General features: G+C 44.1%; 1 protein-coding gene across 1 annotated transcript in view; it reads left to right on the top strand.

Annotated features, from left to right (window-relative positions):
- Positions 1–1082: 1082 nt before the first annotated feature.
- LOC140119700 (uncharacterized) overlaps positions 1083–13288 on the top strand; it is a 58564-nt gene continuing 46358 nt past the window's right edge. The window contains exons 1-2 of the mRNA XM_072139011.1: positions 1083–1437; positions 2531–2794. Coding sequence (XP_071995112.1) covers positions 1188–1437; positions 2531–2794 — 514 coding nt within the window. The 5' untranslated portion in view covers positions 1083–1187. The remainder of the gene's footprint in view (positions 1438–2530; positions 2795–13288) is intronic.

Raw genomic sequence — 13288 nt, forward strand, 5'->3', positions numbered from 1 at the left:
ACCCGGTCCATTCGCGATCCAGCGGCGCATTCTCTGCGGTGGATTCGGGTCTTTCGGCGATTCACTAAGGCAGTTCCTCCGACGTCCACCAGGTGCTGCTGCGCTGAAGTCCGCCGAAGTCCGCTAGAGTTCACGATCCATTGCCAGGTGAAGGTAAGCGCGTGTCCAGCGACACTTTTTTTTTTTTTTAAATGTGGCGTTTTCTCCTAATCCGGTTTTCGTTCAGCCACGCCCCCGATTTCCGCCACATGCACGCCGGCGTCACAATCCGATCACATGCGCCAAAAACCCGGGTCAATTCAGGTAAAATCGACGCAAATCAGAAATATTCGGGTAACACGTCAGGAAACCGCAAATCGGACCCTTAGTAAATGACCCCCATTGTTCTTCACATACTGTTGTGAAGAACACCGTTCAGCACGCCTGTCGTCAGATAAGTTAGCAGATGTACCGAACATCTGCAATGCGTGATTCTCCCATTGACTTCAATGGGGTTCGTTATTCCATACGAGCACTCGAGCATTTTAGTGCTCGCTCATCTCTAGTGACGACCCCAGCGGCACCTGACTTTGAAGCTACCAGTCCATACCCTTGGCCTGAAGCTTGTCTCACTTGGCCTGTCTCTGGCTTAGTCCTCTGCCTGATCCCCTGGTGCTTCGTGAATACTGGACTTTTACAGCTCTGGGACGGCCGTATTCCTGGACGACTCCAAGTGATGAAGGCCTAGTGGTCCCTTCACAGTTCCCTGTCTCATAGTAATAGGATAAATCCCAATAGGGACAATTATATTTACTTTGGGGAAGCCAAAAGTCAAAGCATTTAGGTGGCACAGCATCTCGTACAGCCAGCGTCTCGTACAGCCAGCGTCTCGTACAGCCAGCGTTTCGTACAGCCAGCGTCTCGTACAGCCAGCGTCTCGTACAGCCAGCGTCTCGTACAGCCAGCGTCTCGCACAGCCAGCGCCTCGCACAGCCAGCGTCTCGTACAGCCAGCGTCTCGTACAGCCAGCGTCTCGTAAACAAACATCATAACTTCATGTTCCCATAGTACTGCTAGAAGATTTGTTACTGAGACAGGTACTGTTCTCCTCCGTTGTCTACACAGCTATCCTCATTATCTTGACTGAACTACCACTCTCATCAGGAAGAGTCTATGTGCAGAGAGGTTCAGACATCTCTGACTGCAGCATGAAATGTCCTCAAGCAGATGGCATCCTGACGCTCTCCAAAGAGTGTGAACATCAAGAGGTGGATCTGATATCTCTATGGTGTCATCGTCTCCATATCCAGAATAAATATGAGCCCAGACTCCACCTGGACACAAGCAGCGGGTGCTGGACCCTAACAGATGCCAGGAAGGACGACTCCTGTGTGTATAACGTCACATTTCACAGGAAGCAAGAGACTTCCCTACACTCCATAGACATCATTGTACTAGGTAAGAGATTTCCCTACACTCCATATACATCACTGTACTAGGTTAGAGACTTCCCTGCCCTCCATAGACATCACTGTACTAGGTAAGAAACTTCCCTACACTCCATAGACATCACTGTACTAGGTAAGAGACTTCCCTACACTCCATAGACATCACTGTACTAGGTAAGAAACTTCCCTACACTCCATAGACATCACTGTACTAGGTAAGAAACTTCCCTACACTCCATAGACATCACTGTACTAGGTAAGAAACTTCCCTACACTCCATAGACAGCACTGTACTAGGTAAGAAACTTCCCTACACTCCATAGACATCACTGTACTAGGTAATAAACTTCCCTACACTCCATAAACATCACTGTACTAGGTAATAAACTTCCCTACACTCCATAGACATCACTGTACTAGGTAAGAAACTTCCCTACACTCCATAGACAGCACTGTACTAGGTAAGAAACTTCCCTACACTCCATAGACATCACTGTACTAGGTAAGAGACTTCCCTACACTCCATAGACATCATTGTACTAGGTAAGAAACTTCCCTACACTCCATATACATCACTGTACTAGGTAAGAGACTTCCCTACACTCCATAGACATCACTGTACTAGGTAAGAAACTTCCCTACACTCCATAGACATCACTGTACTAGGTAAGAAACTTCCCTACACTCCATAGACAGCACTGTACTAGGTAAGAAACTTCCCTACACTCCATAGACATCACTGTACTAGGTAATAAACTTACCTACACTCCATAAACATCACTGTACTAGGTAATAAACTTCCCTACACTCCATAGACGTCACTGTACTAGGTAAGAAACTTCCCTACACTCCATAGACATCACTATACTAGGTAAGAGACTTCCCTACACTCCATAGACATCACTGTACTAGGTAAGAAACTTCCCTACACTCCATAGACAGCACTGTACTAGGTAAGAAACTTCCCTACACTCCATAGACAGCACTGTACTAGGTAAGAGACTGACCCGGACTGCAGAGCTAGCGCTCTATACCCGTGACCTAGACTAGACAAGGTGATGTCACATGACTGATAGCGACCAAACTTCTTCTTATACTTCCAGATCCGATTCTATTCTACAACATAACCAGAACCCCAATCCTTCTGGGTCAGGACATTGCTGTGAGTGTCCAGTTCTCTGGAGAGGAGGCGGCTGTGACTTGGGATGTGGTCGGGGGTCGTCTCCCGGACCGGTACCGGCTGATAGATGACAATAGGACAATGATTATCCCGAGCGCCGAGAGAGACGATGCCGGGAGGAGACTCCGTGTCCGGATCACAAACCCAATCAGTGAGGAGACCCGGGAATACCGGCTGGAGATTACAGGTAAGAGGGGTATTACTGGGTATTATACCCCATGTACTGGAGATTACAGGTAAGAGGGGTATTACTGGGTATTATACCCCATGTAGTGGATATTACAGGTAAGAGGGGTATTACTGGGTGTTATACCCCATGTACTGGATATTACAGGTAAGAGGGGTATTACTGGGTGTTATACCCCATGTAGTGGAGATTAAAGATAAGAGGGGTATTACTGGGTGTTATACCCCATGTAGTGGAGATTACAGGTAAGAGGGGTATTACTGGGTATTATACCCCATGTAGTGGAGATTACAGGTAAGAGGGGTATTACTGGGTGTTATACCCCATGTAGTGGAGATTACAGTTAAGAGGGGTATTACTGGGTATTATACCCCATGTACTGGATATTACAGGTAAAAGGGTATTACTGGGTATTATACCCCATGTAGTGGAGATTACAGGTAGGAGGGGTATTACTGGGTGTTATACCCCATGTAGTGAAGAATACAGGTAAGAGGGGGATTACTGGGTATTATACCCCATGTACTGGAGATTACAGGTAAGAGGGGTATTACTGGGTGTTATACCCCATGTAGTGGAGATTACAGGTAAGAGGGGGATTACTGGGTATTATACCCCATGTAATGGAGATTACAGGTAAGAGGGATATTACTGGGTATTATACCCCATATAGTGGAGATTACAGGTAAGAGGGGTATTACTGGGTATTATACCCCATGTAGTGGAGATTACAGGTAAGAGGGGTATTACTGGGTATTATACCCCGTGTAGTGGAGATTACAGGTAAGAGGGGTATTACTGGGTGTTATACCCCATGTAGTGGAGATTACAGGTAAGAGGGGTATTACTGGGTGATATACCCCATGTAGTGGAGATTACAGGTAAGAGGGGTATTACTGGGTGATATACCCCATGTAGTGGAGATTACAGGTAAGAGGGGTATTACTGGGTGATATACCCCATGTACTGGAGATTACAGGTAAGAGGGGTATTACTGGGTGTTATATCCCATGTAGTGGAGATTACAGGTAAGAGGGGTATTACTGGGTATTATACCCCATGTACTGGAGATTACAGGTAAGAGGGGTATTACTGGGTGTTATACCCCATGTAGTGGAGATTACAGGTAGGAGGGGTATTACTGGGTATTATACCCCATGTAGTGGAGATTACAGGTAAGAGGGGTATTACTGGGTATTATACCCCATGTAGTGGAGATTACAGGTAAGAGGGGTATTACTGGGTGTTATACCCCATGTAGTGGAGATTACAGGTAAGAGGGGTATTACTGGGTGTTATACCCCATGTAGTGAAGATTACAGGTAAGAGGGGTATTACTGGGTATTATACCCCATGTAGTGGAGATTACAGGTAAGAGGGGTATTTCTGGGTGTTATACCCCATGTAGTGGAGATTACTGGTAAGAGGGGTATTACTGGGTATTATACCCCATGTAGTGGAGATTACAGGTAAGAGGGGTATTACTGGGTATTATACCCCATGTACTGGAGATTACAGGTAAGAGGGGTATTACTGGGTATTATACCCCATGTAGTGGATATTACAGGTAAGAGGGGTATTACTGGGTGTTATACCCCATGTACTGGATATTACAGGTAAGAGGGGTATTACTGGGTGTTATACCCCATGTAGTGGAGATTAAAGATAAGAGGGGTATTACTGGGTGTTATACCCCATGTAGTGGAGATTACAGGTAAGAGGGGTATTACTGGGTATTATACCCCATGTAGTGGAGATTACAGGTAAGAGGGGTATTACTGGGTGTTATACCCCATGTAGTGGAGATTACAGTTAAGAGGGGTATTACTGGGTATTATACCCCATGTACTGGATATTACAGGTAAGAGGGGTATTACTGGGTATTATACCCCATGTAGTGGAGATTACAGGTAGGAGGGGTATTACTGGGTGTTATACCCCATGTAGTGAAGAATACAGGTAAGAGGGGGATTACTGGGTATTATACCCCATGTACTGGAGATTACAGGTAAGAGGGGTATTACTGGGTGTTATACCCCATGTAGTGGAGATTACAGGTAAGAGGGGGATTACTGGGTATTATACCCCATGTACTGGAGATTACAGGTAAGAGGGATATTACTGGGTATTATACCCCATATAGTGGAGATTACAGGTAAGAGGGGTATTACCTGGTATTATACCCCATGTAGTGGAGATTACAGGTAAGAGGGGTATTACTGGGTATTATACCCCGTGTAGTGGAGATTACAGGTAAGAGGGGTATTACTGGGTGTTATACCCCATGTAGTGGAGATTACAGGTAAGAGGGGTATTACTGGGTGATATACCCCATGTAGTGGAGATTACAGGTAAGAGGGGTATTACTGGGTGATATACCCCATGTAGTGGAGATTACAGGTAAGAGGGGTATTACTGGGTGATATACCCCATGTACTGGAGATTACAGGTAAGAGGGGTATTACTGGGTGTTATATCCCATGTAGTGGAGATTACAGGTAAGAGGGGTATTACTGGGTATTATACCCCATGTACTGGAGATTACAGGTAAGAGGGGTATTACTGGGTGTTATACCCCATGTAGTGGAGATTACAGGTAGGAGGGGTATTACTGGGTATTATACCCCATGTAGTGGAGATTACAGGTAAGAGGGGTATTACTGGGTATTATACCCCATGTAGTGGAGATTACAGGTAAGAGGGGTATTACTGGGTGTTATACCCCATGTAGTGGAGATTACAGGTAAGAGGGGTATTACTGGGTGTTATACCCCATGTAGTGAAGATTACAGGTAAGAGGGGTATTACTGGGTATTATACCCCATGTAGTGGAGATTACAGGTAAGAGGGGTATTTCTGGGTGTTATACCCCATGTAGTGGAGATTACTGGTAAGAGGGGTATTACTGGGTATTATACCCCATGTAGTGGAGATTACAGGTAAGAGGGGTATTACTGGGTATTATACCCCATCTACTGGAGATTACAGGTAAGAGTGGTATTACTGGGTATTATACCCCATGTAGTGGATATTACAGGTAAGAGGGGTATTACTGGGTATTATACCCCATGTACTGGAGATTACAGGTAAGAGGGGTATTACTGGGTATTATACCCCATGTACTGGAGATTACAGGTAAGAAGGGTATTACTGGGTGTTATACCCCATGTAGTGGAGATTACAGGTAAGAGGGGTATTCCTGGGTGTTATACCCCACGTACTGGAGATTACAGGTAAGAGGGGTATTACTGGGTATTATACCCCATGTACTGGAGATTACAGGTAAGAGGGGAATTACTGGGTGTTATACACCATGTACTGGAGATTACAGGTAAGAGGGGTATTACTGGGTATTATACCCCATGTAGTGGAGATTACAGGTAAGAGGGGTATTACTGGCTGTTATACAACATGTACTAAAGATTACAAGTAAGAGGGGTATTACTGTGTATTATACCCCATGTACTGTAGATTACAGGTAAGAGGGGTAATACTGGGTATTATACCCCATGTAGTGGTATTACAGGTAAGAGGGGTATTACTGGGTATTATACCCCGTGTAGTGGAGATTACAGGTAAGAGGGGTATTACTGGGTGTTATACCCCATGTAGTGGAGATTACAGGTAAGAGGGGTATTACTGGGTATTATACCCAATGTAGTGGAGATTACAGGTAAGAGGGGTATTACTGGTATTATACCCCATGTAGTGGAGATTACAGGTAAGAGGGGTATTACTGGGTGTTATACCCCATGTAGTGGAGATTACAGGTAAGAGGGGTATTACTGGGTGATATACCCCATGTAGTGGATATTACAGGTAAGAGGGGTATTACTGGGTATTATACCCCGTGTAGTGGAGATTACAGGTAAGAGGGGTATTACTGGGTGTTATACCCCATGTAGTGGAGATTACAGGTAAGAGGGGTATTACTGGGTATTATACCCCATGTAGTGGAGATTACAGGTAAGAGGGGTATTACTGGTATTATAGCCCATGTAGTGGAGATTACAGGAAAGAGGGGTATTACTGGGTGTTATACCCCATGTAGTGGAGATTACAGGTAAGAGGGGTATTACTGGGTGATATACTCCATGTAGTGGAGATTACAGGTAAGAGGGGTATTACTGGGTGTTATACACCATGTAGTGGAGATTACAGGTAAGAGGGGTATTACTGGGTATTATACCCCATGTAGTGGAGATAACAGGTAAGAGGGGTATTACTGGGTATTATACCCCATGTAGTGGTATTACAGGTAAGAGGGGTATTACTGGGTATTATACCCCGTGTAGTGGAGATTACAGGTAAGAGGGGTATTACTGGGTGTTATACCCCATGTAGTGGAGATTACAGGTAAGAGGGGTATTACTGGGTATTATACCCCATGTAGTGGAGATTACAGGTAAGAGGGGTATTACTGGTATTATACCCCATGCAGTGGAGATTACAGGTAAGAGGGGTATTACTGGGTGTTATACCCCATGTAGTGGAGATTACAGGTAAGAGGGGTATTACTGGGTGATATACCCCATGTAGTGGAGATTACAGGTAAGAGGGGTATTACTGGGTATTATACCCCGTGTAGTGGAGATTACAGGTAAGAGGGGTATTACTGGGTGTTATACCCCATGTAGTGGAGATTACAGGTAAGAGGGGTATTACTGGGTATTATACCCCATGTAGTGGAGATTACAGGTAAGAGGGGTATTACTGGTATTATACCCCATGTAGTGGAGATTACAGGAAAGAGGGGTATTACTGGGTGTTATACCCCATGTAATGGAGATTACAGGTAAGAGGGGTATTACTGGGTGATATACTCCATGTAGTGGAGATTACAGGTAAGAGGGGTATTACTGGGTATTATACCCCATGTAGTGGAGATTACAGGTAAGAGGGGTATTACTGGGTATTATACCCCATGGAGTGGAGATAACAGGTAAGAGGGGTATTACTGGGTATTATACCCCATGTAGTGGAGATTACAGGTAAGAGGGGTATTGCTGGGTGTTATAACCCATGTACTGGAGATTACAGGTAAGAGGGGTATTACTGGGTATTATACCCCATGTACTGGAGATTACAGGTAAGAGGGGTATTACTGGGGATTATACCCCATGTACTGGAGATTACAGGTAAGAGGGGTATTACTGGGTGTTATACCCCATGTAGTGGAGATTACAGGTAAGAGGGGTATTACTGGGTGTTATACACCATGTAGTGGAGATTACAGGTAAGAGGGGTATTACTGGGTATTATACCCCATGTAGTGGAGATTACAAGTAAGAGGGTTATTACTGGGTATTATACTGCATGTAGTGGAGATTACAGGTAAGAGGGTATTACTGGGTGTTATACTCCATGTAGTGGAGATTACAGGCAAGAGGGGTATTACTGGGTATTATACCCCATGCAGTGGAGATTACAGGTAAGAGGGGTATTACTGTGTGTTATACCCCATGTACCGGAGATTACAGGTAAGAGGGGTATTAAAGGGTATTATACCCCATGTAGTGGAGATTACAGGTAAGACGGGTATTACTGGGTGTTATACCCCATGTAGTGGAGATTACTGGTAAGAGGGGTATTACTGGGTATTATACCCCATGTACTGGAGATTACAGGTAAGAGGGGTATTACTGGGTATTATACCCTATGTAGTGGAGAATACAGGTAAGAGGGGTATTACTGGGTGTTATACCCCATGTAGTGGAGATTACAGGTAAGAGGGGTATTACTGGGTGTTATACCCCATGTAGTGGAGATTACAGGTTAGAGGGGTATTACTGGGTATTATACCCCATGTAGTGGAGATTACAGGTAAGAGGGGTATTTCTGGGTGTTATACCCCATGTAGTGGAGATTACTGGTAAGAGGGGTATTACTGGGTATTATACCCCATGTACTGGAGATTACAGGTAAGAGGGGTATTACTGGGTATTATACCCCATGTACTGGAGATTACAGGTAAGAGGGGTATTACTGGGTATTATACCCCATGTAGTGGAGATTACAGGTAAGAGGGGTATTACTGGGTATTATACCCCATGTAGTGGAGATTACAGGTAAGATTGGTATTACTGGGTATTATACCCCATGTAGTGGAGATTACAGGTAAGAGTGGTATTACTGGGTATTATACCCCATGTACTGGAGATTACAGGTAAGAGGGGTATTACTGGGTGTTATACCCCATGTAGTGGAGATTACAGGTAAGAGGGGTATTACTGGGTATTATACACCATGTACTGGAGATTACAGGTAAGAGGGGTATTACTGGGTATTATACCCCATGTATTGGAGATTACAGGTAAGAGGGGTATTACTGGGTGTTATACACCATGTACTGGAGATTACAGGTAAGAGGGGTATTACTGGGTATTATACCCCATGTACTGTAGATTACAGGTAAGAGGGGTATTACTGGGTATTATACCCCATGTAGTGGTATTACAGGTAAGAGGGGTATTACTGGGTATTATACCCCGTGTAGTGGAGATTACAGGTAAGAGGGGTATTACTGGGTGTTATACCCCATGTAGTGGAGATTACAGGTAAGAGGGGTATTACTGGGTATTATACCCCATGTAGTGGAGATTACAGGTAAGAGGGGTATTACTGGGTGTTATATTCCATGTAGTGGAGATTACAGGTAAGAGGGGTATTACTGGGTATTATACCCCATGTAGTGGAGATTACAGGTAAGAGGGGTATTACTGGGTATTATACCCCATGTACTGTAGATTACAGGTAAGAGGGGTATTACTGGGTATTATACCCCATGTAGTGGTATTACAGGTAAGAGGGGTATTACTGGGTATTATACCCCGTGTAGTGGAGATTACAGGTAAGAGGGGTATTACTGGTATTATACCCCATGTAGTGGAGATTACAGGTAAGAGGGGTATTACTGGGTGTTATACCCCATGTAGTGGAGATTACAGGTAAGAGGGGTATTACTGGGTGATATACCCCATGTAGTGGAGATTACAGGTAAGAGGGGTATTACTGGGGATTATATCCCATGTAGTGGAGATAACAGGTAAGAGGGGTATTACTGGGTATTATACCCCATGTACTGGAGATTACAGGTAAGAGGGGTATTACTGGGTATTATACCCCATGTACTGTAGATTACAGGTAAGAGGGGTATTACTGGGTATTATACCCCATGTAGTGGTATTACAGGTAAGAGGGGTATTACTGGGTATTATACCCCGTGTAGTGGAGATTACAGGTAAGAGGGGTATTACTGGGTATTATACCCCATGTACTGTAGATTACAGGTAAGAGGGGTATTACTGGGTATTATACCCCATGTAGTGGAGATTACAGGTAAGAGGGGTATTACTGGGTATTATACCCCATGTAGTGGAGATTACAGGTAAGAGGGGTATTACTGGTATTATACCCCATGTAGTGGAGATTACAGGTAAAAGGGGTATTACTGGGTGATATACCCCATGTAGTGGAGATTACAGGTAAGAGGGGTATTACTGGGGATTATATCCCATGTAGTGGAGATAACAGGTTAGAGGGGTATTACTGGGTATTATACCCCATGTACTGGAGATTACAGGTAAGAGGGGTATTACTGGGTATTATACCCCATGTACTGTAGATTACAGGTAAGAGGGGTATTACTGGGTATTATACCCCATGTAGTGGTATTACAGGTAAGAGGGGTATTACTGGGTATTATACCCCGTGTAGTGGAGATTACAGGTAAGAGGGGTATTACTGGGTGTTATACCCCATGTAGTGGAGATTACAGGTAAGAGGGGTATTACTGGGTATTATACCCCATGTAGTGGAGATTACAGGTAAGAGGGGTATTACTGGGTGTTATATTCCATGTAGTGGAGATTACAGGTAAGAGGGGTATTACTGGGTATTATACCCCATGTACTGGAGATTACAGGTAAGAGGGGTATTACTGGGTATTATACCCCATGTACTGTAGATTACAGGTAAGAGGGGTATTACTGGGTATTATACCCCATGTAGTGGTATTACAGGTAAGAGGGGTATTACTGGGTATTATACCCGTGTAGTGGAGATTACAGGTAAGAGGGGTATTACTGGGTATTATACCCCATGTACTGTAGATTACAGGTAAGAGGGGTATTATTGGGTATTATACCCCATGTAGTGGTATTACAGGTAAGAGGGGTATTACTGGGTGTTATACCCCATGTACTGGAGATTACAGGTAAGAGGGGTATTACTGGTATTATACCCCATGTAGTGGAGATTACAGGTAAGAGGGGTATTACTGGGTGTTATACCCCATGTAGTGGAGATTACAGGTAAGAGGGGTATTACTGGGTGATATACCCCATGTAGTGGAGATTACAGGTAAGAGGGGTATTACTGGGGATTATATCCCATGTAGTGGAGATAACAGGTAAGAGGGGTATTACTGGGTATTATACCCCATGTACTGGAGATTACAGGTAAGAGGGGTATTACTGGGTATTATACCCCATGTACTGTAGATTACAGGTAAGAGGGGTATTACTGGGTATTATACCCCATGTAGTGGTATTACAGGTAAGAGGGGTATTACTGGGTATTATACCCCGTGTAGTGGAGATTACAGGTAAGAGGGGTATTACTGGGTATTATACCCCATGTACTGTAGATTACAGGTAAGAGGGGTATTACTGGGTATTATACCCCATGTAGTGGTATTACAGGTAAGAGGGGTATTACTGGGGATTATACCCCATGTACTGGAGATTACAGGTAAGAGGGGTATTACTGGTATTATACCCCATGTAGTGGAGATTACAGGTAAGAGGGGTATTACTGGGTGATATACCCCATGTAGTGGAGATTACAGGTAAGAGGGGTATTACTGGGGATTATATCCCATGTAGTGGAGATAACAGGTTAGAGGGGTATTACTGGGTATTATACCCCATGTACTGGAGATTACAGGTAAGAGGGGTATTACTGGGGATTATACCCCATGTACTGGAGATTACAGGTAAGAGGGGTATTACTGGGGATTATACCCCATGTACTGGAGATTACAGGTAAGAGGGGTATTACTGGGTGTTATACCCCATGTAGTGGAGATTACAGGTAAGAGGGGTATTACTGGGTATTATACCCCATGTACTGGAGATTACAGGTAAGAGGGGTATTACTGGGTATTATACCCCATCTACTGGAGATTACAGGTAAGAGTGGTATTACTGGGTATTATACCCCATGTAGTGGATATTACAGGTAAGAGGGGTATTACTGGGTATTATACCCCATGTACTGGAGATTACAGGTAAGAGGGGTATTACTGGGTATTATACCCCATGTACTGGAGATTACAGGTAAGAAGGGTATTACTGGGTGTTATACCCCATGTAGTGGAGATTACAGGTAAGAGGGGTATTCCTGGGTGTTATACCCCACGTACTGGAGATTACAGGTAAGAGGGGTATTACTGGGTATTATACCCCATGTACTGAAGATTACAGGTAAGAGGGGAATTACTGGGTGTTATACACCATGTACTGGAGATTACAGGTAAGAGGGGTATTACTGGGTATTATACCCCATGTAGTGGAGATTACAGGTAAGAGGGGTATTACTGGCTGTTATACAACATGTACTAAAGATTACAAGTAAGAGGGGTATTACTGTGTATTATACCCCATGTACTGTAGATTACAGGTAAGAGGGGTAATACTGGGTATTATACCCCATGTAGTGGTATTACAGGTAAGAGGGGTATTACTGGGTATTATACCCCGTGTAGTGGAGATTACAGGTAAGAGGGGTATTACTGGGTGTTATACCCCATGTAGTGGAGATTACAGGTAAGAGGGGTATTACTGGGTATTATACCCCATGTAGTGGAGATTACAGGTAAGAGGGGTATTACTGGTATTATACCCCATGTAGTGGAGATTACAGGTAAGAGGGGTATTACTGGGTGTTATACCCCATGTAGTGGAGATTACAGGTAAGAGGGGTATTACTGGGTGATATACCCCATGTAGTGGATATTACAGGTAAGAGGGGTATTACTGGGTATTATACCCCGTGTAGTGGAGATTACAGGTAAGAGGGGTATTACTGGGTGTTATACCCCATGTAGTGGAGATTACAGGTAAGAGGGGTATTACTGGGTATTATACCCCATGTAGTGGAGATTACAGGTAAGAGGGGTATTACTGGTATTATAGCCCATGTAGTGGAGATTACAGGAAAGAGGGGTATTACTGGGTGTTATACCCCATGTAGTGGAGATTACAGGTAAGAGGGGTATTACTGGGTGATATACTCCATGTAGTGGAGATTACAGGTAAGAGGGGTATTACTGGGTGTTATACACCATGTAGTGGAGATTACAGGTAAGAGGGGTATTACTGGGTATTATACCCCATGTAGTGGAGATAACAGGTAAGAGGGGTATTACTGGGTATTATACCCCATGTAGTGGTATTACAGGTAAGAGGGGTATTACTGGGTATTATACCCCGT

This window comes from Engystomops pustulosus, chromosome 2 (assembly GCF_040894005.1).
Source record: "Engystomops pustulosus chromosome 2, aEngPut4.maternal, whole genome shotgun sequence".
In the NCBI taxonomy this organism is placed as follows: Eukaryota; Metazoa; Chordata; class Amphibia; order Anura; family Leptodactylidae; genus Engystomops; species Engystomops pustulosus.